Genomic DNA, 19,024 nt, shown 5'->3' on the forward strand with positions numbered 1-19,024 from the left:
CACACACACACACACACACACACCATTTACTTCCTACTGCATGAGTGAGTACCTGAGGGGAGCAGTGGGCCTTGGCGATGTGTCTGTGGTGGCAGGGTGTAAGCGCCACCACAGTGAGGGTTGGCTCCGGTGGTTCGGGCGCTGCTGTGTCCGTCTCTCGGCTCACCAACACCCACTGTCGCCGCGGTGAAGATGGACACTCCGCAGACAGAGGCCGCTCACTCACCACTGTCGGAGATCAAACATTCATACTCTTTCTACTTTCATTTGGGTTAGAAATATCATCTCTCCATCTTGAATGCTACTGTAACAAGGGATTAACACTAGATATGGTGCTAGTCACGAAGATGTGATGTGCATCAGGACGTAAAGCCATTGCATAGTCATTTTCTACCAACGAGGTACGTGAAAAAAGCAGCAAAAGGACGAAAATGTGAGCCAAGGTGGGGTGAAAAGTATATAGCTCTGTGGACTATATATATGAAAATGATACGGGAAATAATTATACTGATGTTATACCTTTTCGAACAATATATAGTAATAATTAAGTAGTCATTATTTTTCCGGGCAATATACCAAAGGACAGGAATTATGTTGCCATGTTTTAGGAGAGTAAACCAAAAAAAGGAAATGAAATAATGTTATCAAGCCGCACGATATATTAAAGCAGTAAGGAACACAATGCCTATATCTTCCTATACAATATATCAACTTGGTAAAGGAAATAATTCCTCTCCTCTTGCCAAAAAATATAAAAATAATAAAATCAACACTTCATTCGGTGTAAATTATTGTAACATCTTCACAAACCAAAGACGAAAGTTCAGATTAACCCCCTCTTTATGCAGTGGGTTGAAAATTAAAGACAGTGTGTAAAAAATAACTTTGAGAAACAACAGACTAACAGAAGTAAAAATATTAGACGGGAGTGAGGAAATATGAGAATGGAGAGCATATGAGAGGAGCATAGGAGAGTGAGGAGGGTATGACAGGGAGGAGCGTATAGGAGTGAGTAGCGTGCGCAAGTGAGGTGCATATGAGTGAGGAGTATAATGGTGTGAGGGGAGTATGACAGAGGAATATGACAATGAGGAGTATATGAGAGTGAGGAGCATATGGCCCTAGCTCCCGAATTTGTCCCTCCACCTCTCTCTCTCTCTCTCTCTCTCTCTCTCTCTCTGTCTCTCACTGTCTCTCACAGCCCTACCGAATATCAGTGGATCCATTCTTCATCAATTTCACTGCGTGTGTGTGTGTGTGTGTGTGTGAGAGAGAGAGAGAGAGAGAGAGAGAGAGAGAGAGAGAGAGAGAGAGAAGGAGGGAGAGGCTAAGTACGTGTCATACAGTGTAATCAAGTATATGTTTGTTAACCTGAGGAAATGAGACTCGCCTACGAACACGATTGAATGTAGACTTAGAAATAGATAATAACTAGAGTAAGATTGACTCCTCTAACTGGAGGGGTTAGATAGAACCTTCCTCAACCCCCTTCCTGCTAGATATCATGCCTAAGATGAAGAAAATCGTCTGGAATTAGTGAAAATGAACGAAAGAATGAGGGTTATTGTAGTGAAGGGTCGACTCCCACACTATATAATGACAAGTAATGAGAGTATGAGTCACTGGTCTTGCTTGATGCTGTGTGTGTGTGTGTGTGTGTGTGTGTGTGTGTGTGTGTACAAGCAGGGTTGATATATGAGTCACACGAAAGGATGAGTCATGTTCATGGGTGTGGCAGGTGTGGTAGGTGTGGTGATGGCTAAGTGTGGAAAGTGTGGTGGTGGTGGCAGGTGTGGTAAGTGTGGTGGTGGTGGCAGGTGTGGTAGGTGTGGTGGTTGTGGCAGCTGTGGTAGGTGTGGTGGTGGCATGTGTGGTAGGTGTGGTGATGGCAGGTGTGGTAGGTGTGGTGGTGGCAGGTGTGGTAGGTGTGGTGGTGGTGGCAGGTTTGGTAAGTGTGGTGGTGGTGGCAGGTGTGGTAAGTGTGGTGGTGGCAGGTGTGGTAGGCGTGGTGGTGGCAGGTGTGGTAGGCGTGGTGGTGGCAGATGTGGTAGGTATGGTGGTAGAAGGTATTGTGATGATAGGTGTGGCATGTATGGTGGTGGTAGGTGTGGTGGTGGCAGGTGTGGTGGCGGTGGCAGGGGTGAAGTGTGTGTGGCAAGAGTAGTATCGTGTGGTGCTAGGTTACCAGAGTGTGGTGGTGGTGGTGGTGATGGAGAAAGATCAATACCAATACCTACCACAATATGTACCTCAATACACTTTACAAATCCAACCACCACACCACCACATCAATCATCAGAGTCATCACAACCATTACCACACCGTCATAACTACACCACTTACTGTGTCATCAAAATCATCAAGCAAGTCATCACCACCTTCATCACACCATCACACTGCCGCAACCTCATCATTATAACCACACTACCACATTAACACTGCTACATCATCATAACTACCACACCATACCACCACAACCACACCATCACAACCTAAGTACCACATCATCGCAACTACACCACCACAACCATCCCACTGCACCATCATTACAACACCACACCATCATAACCACACCACCACGTCACCTCAGCCACATCACACCACCACAGCCACACCTCCACACCATCACACCACCACAACCACACTGCCACACCACCACACAACAACACCACACCGATACAAGCATCAATGGTACAAAAATAGTACTGTAATGATAAAAAGATCACTTAGCAGATATGAGACTGCTAACACGCAATGTGCTTCGTGTTACTTGTGTGTGTGTGTGTGTGTGTGTGTGTGTGTGTGTGTGTGTGTGTGTGTGTGTGTGTGTGTGTGTGTAGAGGTATACATGTTGGATACCACGCCCTCTACATGGTACACACAAACAGTCTCCCCCCCTCACCCCCACACTCTTTCATCATCATCCTACCTAATTTTACCTTCCCTAGCTTGTTATTCTTTATTCTTTGTCTCCTCTTCCTCTTCCCTCACTCTTAACACCCACTCCCTCCCTCACCCTCACCACCCACACCCTCCCTCACCCTCACCACCCACACCCTCCCTCACCCTCACCTCCCACACCTACCCTCACCCTCACCATCTATACCCTTCCTCACCCTCACCACCTACACCCTCACCACCGACACCCCCCTACCCTTCCTCCCTCACTCTCACCCCTACCCCAACCCTCCCTCACCCCCACCCCCACCCTCCCTTACCCTCACCATCCACACCCGTCCCTCTCATCTTCCATACCCCCGTCCTCCCCACCTCACATCCCTCCCCATTTCTCAGCATTCCCACTTGCTTTCCTCCCCACAATCTTTCCCTCTCATGTCTATAACTTCTCCCCCCACCCTACCTACTGCCTTAGCTCCCCACCGCACCCCAAGAACGATCATCCCTATAATTAAATACCACTTCTGAATAAAACTCGAATTGATTATATTAGTGATGCGACAATGGTAAAGTCTATCCCGTTGACTACGAAGGGCTGAGGTAAATAAGATAATATGGCGTAGCGGAAATATGGGATAAAATGGTACAGGATCACTAGATTGTGCGTGTGTGTGTGTGTGTGTGTGTGTGAGAGAGAGAGAGAGAGAGAGAGAGAGAGAGAGAGAGAGAGAGAGAGAGAGAGAGAGAGAGTTTATGTCGACTAACTTACACTAAGAAACCCCTAGGAGTCAAAAGTGCTACCCCTTCACTACGATGATTTCCTATGTATTTTATCTCTGCTCTCTCTCTCTCTCTCTCTCTCTCTCCAGACGATTTTCTTCAGCATTAGGATAGACAGTTAACCTTCTCCCCGAGGACGATTTTTATTTCTTAATTTCCCCACCCCATGATTTCAGTAACCTGGGAGTCACTTTTCATTAATGTTCATTTTCATTAATTTTCATTTAATTAATTTCATTACTTTTCCTTGAGGACTTCTGTATTATATTCTTGCTACCTTCAGACGATTTATCAAGCTTAGGGGAGGGTTTTCGTGGTATATACTGGATTTTGAGGAAGGTCAAGTTAGAATAAATATATCATGTCTCCTTTCCTTCTTTTCTCACTCCTCCAGTTCGTAAAATCTCGCCTAAGTTGATTGAAACCGTCCTCGTGGTTTTTTATTTATTTATTTTTCATGCGAGGAAGAAGGAACCAAAGGCTGAAGCGATTAACTCATTCAGTCCAAGGAAATCATCTGTCCTTCTTTCTTGCTGCCTCCAGACGATTTTATTCAGCTGGGGAGAGATGCTTCGAACTGGAGGGCTTGGAGAGAGAGAGAGAGAGAGAGAGAGAGAGAGAGAGAGGTGACGGGGGGTAAGAAACTAAGAATACCGGGACGTGGAAAAGGATGACAATGTTAAACAGAGACAGAGGCAAGGAAGGGAGGAGGAGAGGGGAAGGGGGGTTAGCCTCACACCCACATCCACTAAGTAATTTGTGTGAAAGGTGGCAGTAGTGGCGGTGCTGGCCTCTTAATATATACCTGTATGTGTTTATGTGTGCACACGTATATATATATCTGCGTCTTTGAGTGCAGTCTTAAATTAATGTATTTATATAACCACGCAGAGAAAAAAACAAGAGTGATTATGTATGTCTATCTATCTATCTATCTATTGCCAGACGCCTCAATCCCGTTTGGGGTGGCCACAAACAAATCGCCTCCAAGTCGCCCTGTCCCCCGCCATTTCACTGTCCTGCTCCCAACTCACACCCCCCTCTCTCATATACCTCTCCACCCCATCCCTCCATCTCATCCTCGGCCTCCCCCTCCCTCTTCCCCCCTCCACCTCACTCACATACACTCTCTTCATCAGTCTTTCACCCTCCATCCTCTCCACATTATGTATGTACAGTTATCTATCCATTTATCTATTTAAACCGTATCAGTTTATCTATCTATCTATCTATCTATCTCTCTGTATAAACCGTGTCCATTCACCGTAATGTCGTAACAAGCTGTGGTGGTACAGAATTATCATGAATTATAACAACATGGATAGAAGTGTTGAGTGATAATATAAAAGCGTTGGTGTGAAGTAGGCATGACAATAAGGTGTCTTGGTGAGGCAGGTGTTGGTGTTAATTACAGACCTCGTGCAGGAGAGGCACTACTCAGGGAGGGAGGAGGCGGGGCAAGGAGAGGGGCCAGGAAAGTGACGGAGGAGGAGAGGAGGGGAGAGAAGGGAGGGAGCAGGAGGAGAGGAGAGGAAGAGGGTGGAGGCAGGAGGTGACAGGAGGGGAGAAGAGGAAAGGGGGTGGAGGTAGGGAGTGACAGGAGGGGAGGAGAGGAAAGGGGGTGGAGGCAGGAGGTGACAGGAGGAGATTGAAGGGGAGGGAAGAGGAAAAGAACATGAGGCGAGGTGAAACAAGGTGAAGTGAGGGGAGAGGAGGGGAGGGGAGAGAGATGAGGGTGGCGGAGGAGGTTCGTGTGGGAAGGGGAAGAGATAATATTCCGAGGGTCACAGGAGAGGAAGAGGAGGGAAAGGGGAGGAAAGGAGGGAGAGGAGAGAGAAAAGGGAGAGAAGAGAAGGAGGGAGAGGAAGAGAAGGAGGAAGAGGAGGAGTAGAATGGAAGATGACATTGAAAAGCACGTTAAGAGATGCCATAAGTTATTACAATGCATTTATTTTAGTTGACAAACATCGGTAAACCATTTTCACTTCATTTATGACCACGTGTAGTCAGACTGGAGGGAGAATTTGACTAGTAACCAAGGAGACTCATTCCTACCTAAAAACAAACTTGAGGGTTGATGTGACTAGTAACCAAGGAGACTCATTTCTACCTAAAAACAAACTTGAGGGTTGATTTGACTAGTAACCAAGGAGACTCTAACAGCAAAACTAAGGCTCATCAAACGTCCAGCACCCACAACTTCTTATTTAAGTTGTGAAAGTGACCCGGTTCCGTCAAATGAAAGCGAATTGGCTCTAACAACATCACAGCTCTACTTAAATTAACCTCACCACTTACATATTTTTCTTTAGTCTTGGCCACTACACAGACGAGCATATGTTTTCCAACGTGTCTTGTAATAAATGATACAATGAAGGCTGCATCTAACCCTCCTTTTCGACAACTCTCCCCAGCTTAATTATGATTGTATGGCGACTGAAGGTGTAGATTATGAAGTATGTTATTGTGGTGAAGAGGAAAACCATCAATATGTATTAGTCGGAAACTGGGCTGGGTTGATGATGATGATGATGATGATGATGGTGGAGGTGGTGGAGGTGACTGACTGACTGATTAACCGACTGAACAAGAGTGAATTTGGCTCTCTCTTGTATTTTGTTTTTCTCTTGGAAGGAACAGTTTTGCGGGCTTGTTGCCTTTGGTTCCTTCTTCCTCACATAAAAAAAAAAAGATAGACAGACAAATAGACAGACAGACATAAAAAACTTATTCCTTACTCCATTGTTTCTATTTCTTGACATGAGGACAGTTCCGGGGGTCAACATGGCGGCCACTGGAGTTTCAAAAGAGCAGGTTAAGGGAGACTTTGACATATTTCCATTTTGATGTGAGGCCCTTGACTTCTCCACCCTGGGGCAGCCACTCGCCCTCTCAGCCACCACCACAACCACCACTCCTACCACCACTACTACCACTGCAACCACTACTACCATTACAATCGCGACCATAGCCAAAACAACAGTTACATACACTCCCTGACTTCTCTATCCAGCCTCACCACTACCACAACAACCACCTCTTCCACTACAACCACCTTTTCCACCACAACAACTATCCCTATTATCAAGACTACAATGGCAGCAACAACCACTACATACACCCCTTACCTTCACTACCCTGAGTCGCCCACAAGCACTCTTATGCCTCGCTACCACTACAACCACCACTACCATTTCAACCAACACTACTACTAGTCACTACCACAACAACAACAATCACTACAACCCTTGACTTCTCTACCCTGTGGCACTCACTCATCTCCTGCTGCCTCACAACTACCACAAGCACCACCACCACAACAACTACCACAACCACAACCACACTACTACAACCACAACAACGTCACAAGCTCCACTGCAACCACCAACGCTACAAGAACCACCAAAACAACCACTACCATTACAGCTACTACTCTACCACCACCACCACCACCACCACCACACAACCATAACCATCAATACAACAATCATCACTACAACCAGGCCCAAACCAAGACCAACACAACCACTAAAACAACTACCACAACCACCACCACCACCACCACCACAACCACAACTGAAGCGATATCAACACAGAGCGCAAACACAGGCCAATAACTAGGTACATAAACAGCAACAATTATCAATATAACTGCAATAATTCATCAGGCCAGTGCAACTCTATCGACATGCCCCTCATATCCATCTCCACAACTACCACCACCACCGCAATACCTACCACCATCAGCACCACAACAACAACAACTCTCACCTACCACAACCACCCCAACAACAATCCTCACCTGCCACCACCACCACAACAACAATCCTCACCTGCCACCACCACCACAACAACAATCCTCACCTGCCACCACCACCCCAACAACAATCCTCACCTGCCACCACCACCCCAACAACAATCCTCACCTGCCACCACCACCCCAACAACAATCCTCACCTGCCACCACCACCCCAACAACAATCCTTACCTGCCACCACCACCCCAACAACAATCCTCATCTGCCACCACCACCCCAACAACAATCCTCACCTGCCACCACCACCCCAACAACAATCCTCACCTGCCACCACCACCCCAACAACAATCCTCACCTGCCACCACCACCCCAACAACAATCCTCACCTGCCACCACCACCCCAACAACAATCCTCACCTACCACCACCACCCCAACAACAATCCTCACCTGCCACCACCACCCCAACAACAATCCTCACCTGCCACCACCACCCCAACAACAATCCTCACCTACCACCACCACCCCAACAACAATCCTCACCTGCCACCACCACCCCAACAACAATCCTCACCTGCCACCACCACCCCAACAACAATCCTCACCTGCCACCACCACCCCAACAACAATCCTCACCTGCCACCACCACCCCAACAACAATCCCCACCTGCCACCACCACCCCAACAACAATCCTCACCTGCCACCACCACCCCTACAACAATCCTCACCTGCCACCACCACCCCTACAACAATCCTCACCTGCCACCACCACCCCAACAACAATCCTCACCTGCCACCACCACCCCAACAACAATCCTCACCTGCCACCACCACCCCAACAACAATCCTCGCCTGCCACCACCACCACAACAACAATCCTTACCTATCATCACCACCACCACCATAACAACAACAATTCCCATCTACTACACCACCACCACTACCACTACCACCACCACCATCACCACCACCATCATCATCATCATATCACCACCACTACCACCACCAACACCACCACCATCATCATCATCATCATCATCATACCACCACCACCACCACCACCACCACCATCATCACATCACCATCACAACATCAGCTCACACCACACTTACATCTTTGGAGACAGAGTGCTGCGGCTGTGGTGGCAGAACACAGCTCATGCACCACACCGACGCCCACGCGGTACACAGCACAGCGCAGCGTCACGCCCACGTCCCCGCCCACGCTGAGGTCTGGAGGCACGCCCACACTGCCCTGCACGCCCACGCCCACATGGTTCATCTCACGGCGCTCCTCGTCCAGCCTGAGGGCGTGTGGTAACGAGATGGTGTGTTGGTGTGTTGGTGGATGGGTGGGTGGGTGGGTGGGGACAGGGAGGGGAGATGAAGGAGAAGAAAATAATAAGAAAAAGAGGGGGAGGAGGAGGAGGAGGAGGAGGAGGAGGAAAATAAGAAAGAAAAAAGGAAAAGTTGTAACACAAACATCATCACCATCATCATTATCATCATCATCATCAACAACAACAACAGCAAACAACAACAACAACAATAATAATAATAATAATAATAATAATAATAATAATAATAATAATAATAATAATAACAACAATAATAATGTCATTAGGATAGGATGGGGACAAAAAGGAAGAGAGTAGATGGAAATAGTGAGGGAGACTGATGGGGAGGAAGCAAGCAAGGCCAGGATGGGGGCGATAAGAGTGAGTGGGGAGGGGAGGGGGAGGGTGTGGTTGGGGGAAGAGGGGGGGAAAGAGGGGATGGGGAAGAGGCGAGAGGGGATAGAGGGGGAGTGGATGGGGATAAGGTATGAGTATGTAAGGGAAAGGACAATAGGTAGGTAAGATATGGACAGGATTGAGAAGAAAGAAGTGTTTGTTGGAGAAGAGGAGAGTGGTAGTGAAGAAGAGTGAGGGAGAGAAAATATGTAGGGAGAGAAGAGGGTTGAGTGGGTGAAGGGGAGAGTGAGAGAAGAGGACACACACACACACACACACACACACACACACACACACACACACACACACACACACACACACACACACACACACACACACACACACGCAGGATTATAAGAGATTTGAGAATGAAGAATGAGGAGGGATGAGGAATAAAAAGGAAAGGAAAGGAGGGAGGGGAGGGGGAGGTTAAGAGAGAGAGAAGGTAGGTAAGTAGGGTAGCCGGAAGGTAGGTTGTAGGTTGGAAATAGGGTTAAGCAGGGAGAGAGAGAGAGAGAGAGAGAGAGAGAGAGAGAGAGAGAGAGAGAGAATTTTCTAATCTCAAATCATGTGACAACAAGAAGAATGAAATGTAAATACTACATTCGGGTGAAGCACTTAATATACTGTATAGAAAGATTTATCGATGAATATGTGCTCTTACACTCTTTTTACTTTACGTTAGCCTAAAATTGCCATCTCTATCGTGACTGTCCAGTTGTAAAAAGAGATTACCACTAGAATATGGCGCTAGTCACGAAGAAGTGCTATGGAAAGGGTGTAGAACCCCAGCATTGTCCTTTTCCGCCGCTGGAGTACGTAAGATATGCTGCAAAAGGACTTAAATCTGGGGCAAGTTAATGTGAAAGAACTATATAGGAGCTGAGAGAGAGGGATGCGAGGGGGCGAGGGGGTGACCTTCCAGGCATCTCTCCTTCTCCCCCTTCTCCGATACGCCCCTTCAGTACGTGTTAAGTTAGAGTTATAAGTTGTTCTAGCAGTCTACAGGAAGTACTTTACATTTGGGGTGTTCGTCACTATCAAAATCATATATGGGAAACGCAACATAACATGCTTTTTGTGGCTTGGGAATATTAGCCACAGGGATAACGTGAGGAGGAGGACGAGAAGGAGGAGAAGGGAGAGAAGATGAAGACGAAGTAGAAGTGAAATATTAAGCGATCTTCGACCGCAAACAACTCCCTATCACAACGAAAATATGAGTCACCATTCCATTGCACTTTCCATTCCATCCCACTACCGAAACAGATGCGTGACGATTTTAGCATTCCATCCTCCTCCTCTACCATCAGTGACCATGTCATAAGTTTTCTAGTATTTCCACGTTCATTCCTTTCCACCCAACTACCACAGGAAACGTACAAGTATATCATCATTCCGTCAAGTAACTCATCTAAACACTGTCCTATTCTTCCCACCCTACCAGCGTAACGTAAGTATGAGTATTTCTGTGTTTCCTCGTCCCTTCCTTTCGACACTACTACCTCATCGGAACCCCAGGCAAAGCACACGTAATTCTGCATCTCGTCTCTTTCCACCCCACTACCGCAAAGCAACACCAGGAGCAAAGAAGGCAAAGTATTTCAGCATTCCGTTTCTTTTCACACGGCCACTGTATCGTAAGCATAAGTAGTCAGCATTTCGTCAAGCGTTTCAGCATTCCGTTTCTTTTCACACGGCCGCTGTATCGTAAGCATAAGTAGTCAGCATTCCGTCAAGCGTTTCAGCATTCCGTTTCTTTTCACACGGCCGCTGTATCGTAAGCATAAGTAGTCAGCATTCCGTCAAGCGTTTCAGCATTCCGTTTCTTTCCGCCCAGCCACCTCAAGCAAAGTATCAGTATTTCAGCATTCCGTCGTCTTTTTCTTTCCGCCTGGCTGCCGAGACCCGCACACAAGGCCAACTCGTAACCCGAAAAATTCACAAAGCAAATCTGGTCTGAGAAGTAGCCTGGGGCGGGTGTGTTAAAGAGGAACCTCACAGTGGCAACCCTCAGCCCTCCCTCACCAGCCCCCGCCCCAGCCCGCCCCGCCCCGCCCCGCAGCACCCCTCGCCCTCGCCCGGCCCTCATTGTCCACTCACCACACATTACCACTTCCCTTTTTTCACCCCTTAAGTACGATGGCGTCATACTTACCCCTTGAGTAGCCAGGTATGTGGGAAAACGACCCTTGCTTACGTTTTTCTTGCTCCTCCTATTCTGCTTGGAGAAAGTCTTGACATAAACCATCACCACGTTCATACTGGGAAACCTACAACGTCCATTTTCCTTTCTTTTCGTTCTTTTTTCCCAGTCAACCCACCCACCCCAGTTCACCAGTTCCACCTATTCTACCCCAAAACCCTGCATCAAAAGGGTACCTCAAGTGCATGACCTAAAACGATCTGTATTTGTCAGCGATGATCTAACGAACCTAAATACACGTAAAAGGACCCGATAAATTTGAAATTCATATAAATCACATCTACTATAGCCTTTTCACCTTAACTTGGTCCAGATTTTAGTCCTTTTGTGGCTTACTTCACGTAGCTCAGTGGGAGAAAAAGATAATGCTACAGCTCTACATCCTCTCCATTGCAGTACTTCGTGATTAGCGTCATGCTCTTGAGTTATTTTTTGTTACAGCTCACCATTCAACACGAAGTGGTGACAATTTTAGGCCAAGTTAGAGCAAAAAGAATATACGAGTGTTGCTTATGAGTAGGTGTCTTCCCTGGCATAATCCAAATCGATCCTCGTCGACCTAAATTTACTTGGTGGATATGAAGTGACCTGCCAGCCTCTAAGCTTGCCTGAAATAGTCCTGAACTGATGTAATTGAGTCTGAACATGGCCGAAATGAAAAGGAGGTAATACGCTCGATCTCAGCCAACCTGAATTTGATATTACTGGTTCTGAAATGATCGAACTGGACCCTAAGGAACGTGAAGGCTCTAACTTGGCCTACCCGGATATGGATAACTCTGGACGGACATGAACCACCTGAACTCAACAAACTGGGTGTGGATGGCTGCAAAGAACCTGACTGAACCATACCGATCTAAATGGGTCAAGCTGAAGCTGCGTGGACCTACAACAGTTTGAGACTTCTTCTTGGTTATCCTTGTCTTATTCGAGTAGTTTAGTCACTCTTTTCTAGGAGTTGTTGGTCTACTGCAGCCATCCTCTCTCCTTCTATCTATCTATCTATTGCCAGACGCCTCAATCCCGTTTGGGGTGGCCACAAACAAATCGCCTCCAAGTCGCCCTGTCCCCCGCCATTTCACTGCCCTGCTCCCAACTCACACCCCCCTCTCTCATATACCTCTCCATCCCATCCCTCCATCTCATCCTCGGCCTCCCCCTCCCTCTTCCCCCCTCCACCTCACTCACATACACTCTCTTCGTCAGTCTTTCACCCTCCATCCTCTCCACATGGCCAAACCACCTCAGTGTGTTCCTCATAACGCTTCCTATCACATCCACATCCACACCACAACGCTCCTTTATATTCTCATTCGTCAGCCTGTCTCTCCACGTGACTCCACAGGCTCCTCTTAAATAACTCATTTCCACTGCTCTCACTCTTGACTTGTGTCCCTCCAACAATGTCCAAGCTTCACTTCCGTACGTTAGAGTTGGTATCACAATACTGTCATGTAGTAACTTTTTCACTTCCATGCTCACTTCCCTGTTTCTTATCACTGCTTTCAAAGAACCAGCAACCTTTCTTCCCTGCTGTACCCTTTCAAGCACTTCACCCTCCAAACCTCCATCCTTACTCATCAAACTACCCAAGTACTTAAACGTACTCACATTTTCCAATTCCTCACCATCCAACCTCGCTGTACATTCACTAACTTCACCTCTTTCAAAGACCATCACTTTACTCTTCCCTACATTCACCTTTAGATTCCGTTTCTTACACACTCTCTCAAACTCATCCACCAAGCCTTGCAGCTCCCCTTCGTCTTCACTCAACAACACAGTATCATCTGCAAACAACAGTACAGGGAGTTTCCAAACACTATCCTCTCTCACCAGGGCAACTCCAACATCCACTACCCTACCTTGTACCTCTTTTATTACCCCATCCATGTACAGATTGAACAACCATGGAGACATGACACATCCCTGTTTCAAACCAACTTTCAAAGAGAAAAATTCACTTAGTTCACCATCCACACGCACTGCAGCCTTCGCACCATCGTACATACTCTTCACAGCATTCAACAACTTCCCGTCTACTCCATATATTCTTAACACTTTCCACAATCCTTGTCTATCCACCCTGTCATATGCTTTCTCCAAATCCATGAAAGCCGCATACAACTTCTTTCCCTTCTCTAGAAACTTTTCCACTAAAGATCTAAGAATGAATATCTGATCTACACAACCTCTTCCCTTCCTAAAGCCTCCTGTTCTTCTCCGACTAATTTCTCTGTTCTTTCTCTAACTCTGTCTATAAGTATCCTACCATACACTTTTCCTATTATACTAAGAAGACAAATGCCCCTATGATTACCACACACTTCTTTTTCCCCTTTTCCTTTGTACAAGGGAATAATTATACCTGACTTCCAATCCTCCGGGACTCTACCTTCCTCCCAGGCCAATCTGCACATCTTCCACATCCATTCTACTACTATCTCTCCCCCATGCTTCAGCATTTCACCACACACTCCATCAATTCCTGGGGCTTTCCCCGATTTAACTTTCTTCATTGCTTCCACAACTTCTATCCTACTGATTTCTTCCTGTCTTCTCACCTCCCTCCTTCTCCCCGCCATTCCCCAGCCACTTATACTCGCATTACTTCCATCATCTACTTTCAACAATTCCTTAAAGTGTTCTCTCCATCTGCTCACTTTTTCTCCCTTCTCCACTAGTAATCTACCATTTTTATCTTTCACTCCCCTGCTAACTTCACTTCCACCCTGTCTTACTCTTTTCACTTCTCTCCAGAACATTTTCTTACAGTCCCTCCACTTTACACTTAAATTCCTTCCAAATACCTCATCCACTCTCTTCTTACTCTCTCTTACTAATCTTTCACCTCTCTCTTTCTTTCCACATATAACTCTCTCTTCCGCCTCTCAACTTCTTCCACGCCCCTATTTCTCATCCATTCATTGTATGCTTTCTTCTTTTGTGCCACAGCCTGTTTCACCTCTTCAGTCCACCACACTGTTCCTTGCACCCCCCTCCGTCTTCTCTTCCTTCCACACACCACATCACATGCTGCACATATTTATTCTGTAAATATCTTACACACACTTTCCACGTCTCCCATCTGCTCCAATTCATATTTGCCCAATCGTTCCTCCACTTCTTTCTTATACTCTGCCTTTTTCTCATCCTCTTGTAACCTTTCCACTCTCCTTGCAACTACTCCTTCCTCTCGCCTTTCCCTTCTTCTATTCCTCCATCTTACATCCTAATTCTGGCCACCACCAAGTAGTGGTCAGAAAGTCCACTCTCCCAGCCTCTATACACTCTTGCATCCTTTACACATCTTCGCATCCTTTCATCCACACACACATAATCAATCATTGCCTTCCTTTCATTCAGTTCACCACCCACCCTTCTCATCACTCGCCATGTATACCTGTGGATCATTTTGTGCCTGAAGAGGGTATTGGCTATCACCAACCCCCTCCCAGCACAAATGTCCACTAACGCACTCCCATTCTCATCTATCTCAGCAGGCACACCTCACTCACCGACTATTCCATCCACCTTCACATTCCCAACTTTACCATTCATATCACCAATCAAAAACACTCTCTCATTCCTTCCAAACTTTTCCATGCACATTTCCACATTTGTCCAGAACTCTTCTCTCACTCTTCTAGCACGAGCTTGCGTTGGCGCATACACACACACAATCGCCCACATTTGTATTCCAACTTTCAACTTTACCCACACAATCCTTGACCCAACTGATCCATACTGTCTTATGCTCCTCTTCCATCTTTTACTCACAACTATACGTACTCCTTCCTTTGCCCTCTCATTCTCACCTACTCCTGCACATATACCCCATCCATACTCCCATTCTCTCACACTTTCTCCTCTCCTTATGTTATTATATTATTATCTGAACTGCCCCTTTTTCCACCAAAGGCTGATGAAGGAGACACAAAACGAGGAACGAGAAAATACTAACGCACAAAAATCAACAACACTGCTAGTGAAGTAGACCAGATATTTATACACAACAAAGAAATGTGTGTAAAAAAATAAATGAATAAATAAATGAACAAATACAACATTTGTCCCGAGGCAGGAGAGGTTACGATCATTTTCCTGTCGTTCTGGAGGCATGAGAGGCTTGACTTTTGGGTCAGAATTGTCTTAAAACTTTCTTGTGACCTCGAGGCGTGCTGACCTCGCCGTCTTGGTAGATAATTATTTACTCCAGCTTAGGGGGATTTCTTGTAGTTCTTCCTCAGCGATTTATTTCCACACTTCTCCTTGCTGCTTTCTCGTGCTTTACTCATGCCTTTGAAATTCTGACATGGATTACATAAGCAACATATACGGTAATTGACGAGGTAATACGGTGATACACTACTCCATACGGTGATTAACTATTTGATACAGAGATTCACTGCTTCATAGGGCGATTCACTACTTTATACGGCAGTTCACTATTTTACGCGGCGATTCGCTACCTGATACGATGATTCACTACTTGATCCCTTGATTCACTGCTGCATGCGGTGTTTCACTACTAATCAAATGCGGTATATGGCTGACATAGACTGATATTTGCATGATAATTGTAAGCACAGAGTTTCACATAAATCCATTCAGTAATAACACACATATTGGCGCTATTCTGGCCTTCAGTGTAGTACAACGTTTCTTGACCTGGGGTGCTGAAATCAATTTTAGGGGGTGCTGGAAAATGCTGCATTATTGTTTTTTTTTTCCTTATTGGTTTTCCTTAGTATTGACATCTTTGATTTTTTTTTTTTAGAATGTCTAAAATAAGCTGTTAGGCAGTACTTCACTTCACTTTAACCCTGCAGTAGTGTAGCAACTGTAGTCCTAGTAACCTGATGTAAAGGGGTGCTGGACTGAGGCCTTATTACATGGGGGGGGGGGTGCTGAGGTTGGAGAAGGTTAAGAAACGCTGGTGTAGTAAATCACCCTGAGGAAGGTAGGACCAGCGAGTCATATGCTGAAATAAACCGGTAAGGAGAAGGTGTTTGGAAGTCTTCTTAATTTACGAGGACATAGCCACTGCGTCCCTTCAAAGTCATGGCCGTCTTCTCATCAGCTTACTCGCCTCCCCAACCCTATATTGTTAGCTTTTTCGATATTTCATGCCTATATTCTGTTGTACCTTATTAATGTAATGTCTGTCGATGGTTAAGGGATACAAATCACATAAAAAAGAATGCTGTGGAGTAATATGCAAAACAAATCGCCAACAAAGAGGTCCTAGCAAGCCCTCCTACCCTACGGGAATACGGGGTTCAGTTGTGCACCAAGAGGGGATACAATCATACCCCCTCCCTTTCTAAATGGTTTATCAGGTCAGAAAGTGAGGTCATTAGTGGCCTTTAGGTGCAGCACTGGCTACTCCCCACTCGCATCTAAAACCGGCTTCAGTTGGTTATAAATCCTCGGTATACGTGTCAACATGATCGCTTACGTCTTTTGAACTCAAAGACTGAAAATTGGAAATCTCATCACTGCTTGCCCACGTCTGTATGCAAAATAGAAAGTGTTGTATGCTGAAAAACAATGTCTCCCACTCACTGCATGATCTTTATGCTGGAAGTCTTTTGTTAAACACTTTGTCTGTAGTGCTAGTGCTTCATCAAGCCCGTGAAGGCTGATGCTGTATTGTTTTGTCGCATCTACACACCCACCTTCCCTCTCCCGCCTGTTCAATTTCTGGATGCCCCCCTGAGACTAGACATGGCATGCAAGGAGTTAGGGTCTGGTCACAACGAGGTCGGTACTGGACATATTCTGACGTAAACTGTCCGATCGTGTACGTCAGGTAAGAGCTGGAAGAACACCTCGCTTCACTGGCTTACTTTCTGGACACTCCGTTTTTCAGTGCCAGGCATAATATAGGTGAAAGTGAGAACCGCAGTGCCTGAAGCGTAGACTTATAATGGGGTGTTCTTTCAGTATTTATCCCGGTCTACAAGATCGACCAATTTGAATCAGAATATCAGTCGGTTTCTAGGTGGGTTAGAGTGGTTCGTTGCACACCATCCTTAGCAGTTTTTTCTGCACATTACGCCTCAGTAGACTCGTGTATGCTGTTGATGCAAAGTACGTCGATGTTAAAAGATATAAATAACATACAATAGAATATCATGGTGTAATATAGAAGGTAAATCGTTAAAGAAGAAGAGCTATGACGTCTATTGTGCCACCATGTCCGATTCCCCGTCAGTGTGCAAGGATTTAGGGTGAGCTGGCTGTGTCCGCGTTGCAGCGATGACTCTCTGGGGGAAAGATAATGTGTCGTACTTGCAGGTTGAATTGCTGGGGGTTCGGGCTGGCCTGGCACTTATTATCTACATGGACACATCACGAAACTGGTAGCCTACTGTTACCTGCCGACACTATCCTCCCGGCTGCGGGGATGGAAGGTGTCACGTGAAATACTTTTATAAGACAGGAAAAGGAGGTACACAGCAAGAGGATGGGAAATGAGGAGAGGATATTCACTAACATTTGAGGGGGAAAGAGAAATGACAGAATACAATGCTGGGAGGCGAACTTTTCCTTGTGATCGTACCTCTGATTACTGTTATGCCAAGTAGCTATAGTGTACAGGTATATCCACTACCAGTACTACCTTGTACCGATAGTAATAGCACCAATAAGCGATAGGAACACCAGCACAGACCCTAACATGTTTCCCGCCCGCCGCCCACTATCCCTAAAGGTCACTTGAATTATTTAGACAAGGGTGGGTCGAAACCTGGATGAAGAAAACGGTGGCCCTAGATAAACAAAAAGGAAAACGGATTAATCTGAAAAGCAAATATAGTTAACGAATACAATACATAGTTAACGAATACAAGAGTGAGAGACTGACGAGGAGAGTGTATGTGAGTGAGATGGAGGGGGGGGGAGAGGGAGGGGGAGGCCAAGAATGAAATGGAGGGATGGAGTGGAGAGGTATATGAGAGAATGGGTGTGAGCTGGGAACAGGATAATGAAATGGCGGGGGACAGGGCGACATGGAGGCGATTTGTTTGTGGCCACCCCTTACGGGATTGAGGCATCTGGCAATAGATATCTAAACAGAGAGACAAATAGAACACAATCAACGGGCTGTGCTATTAATTGGCCTATTGTTATAAAACCTAATCAACAGTCCATATACTTTTTGGGGAATGAGAATTACGATAAATGAGAGGATAACATTACAATAATTTTTACCGCTAAATGAGTGTAGTGTTTTGAATATATACTGATTAATACTGACGCCACAGTACTTATGCGTGTCACCTCATGGACTGAAATAGGGTATGTTAGTGACACGGAGAGAGAGAGAGAGAGAGAGAGAGAGAGAGAGAGAGAGAGAGAGAGAGAGAGAGAGAGAGAGAGAGAGGGGCCTGTGTGACCAGATGACTGGAGTTTGCCAAGTGAAGCTGAGAGGAGCATAGGAGATAAGAGTAAGCGAACTGTTCAGAGCGAAAGAACTGTAGTGCAAAATGTTAAAAGCAAAGAAGTCACAGATATATATGAGGAGAAGAGGAGGAATTATAGTGTCAAATGAGGTGGAACAGAAGAGTTGAGAGAGTCTGTGGAAAGTATACATGCTTCTGTGGAAAGTATACATGGTTGAGGCTGTGAAAAGTATACATGGTTGA

The 19,024-nt window shown here is 46.0% G+C and overlaps 1 protein-coding gene across 1 annotated transcript in view; it reads right to left on the reverse strand.

The window, feature by feature from the left end:
• Positions 1-19,024, reverse strand: part of LOC145404891 (uncharacterized) — a 52,558-nt gene that overhangs the window by 3,820 nt on the left and 29,714 nt on the right. Inside the window, exons 5-6 of the mRNA XM_080276392.1 lie at positions 8,547-8,737; positions 53-228 (exon numbers count right to left, since the gene is read on the reverse strand). Coding sequence (XP_080132518.1) covers positions 53-228; positions 8,547-8,737 — 367 coding nt within the window. The remainder of the gene's footprint in view (positions 1-52; positions 229-8,546; positions 8,738-19,024) is intronic.

Source organism: Coenobita brevimanus, chromosome 65, assembly GCF_032717465.1.
Source record: "Coenobita brevimanus isolate Jiangsu-jjx chromosome 65, ASM3271746v2, whole genome shotgun sequence".
In the NCBI taxonomy this organism is placed as follows: Eukaryota; Metazoa; Arthropoda; class Malacostraca; order Decapoda; family Coenobitidae; genus Coenobita; species Coenobita brevimanus.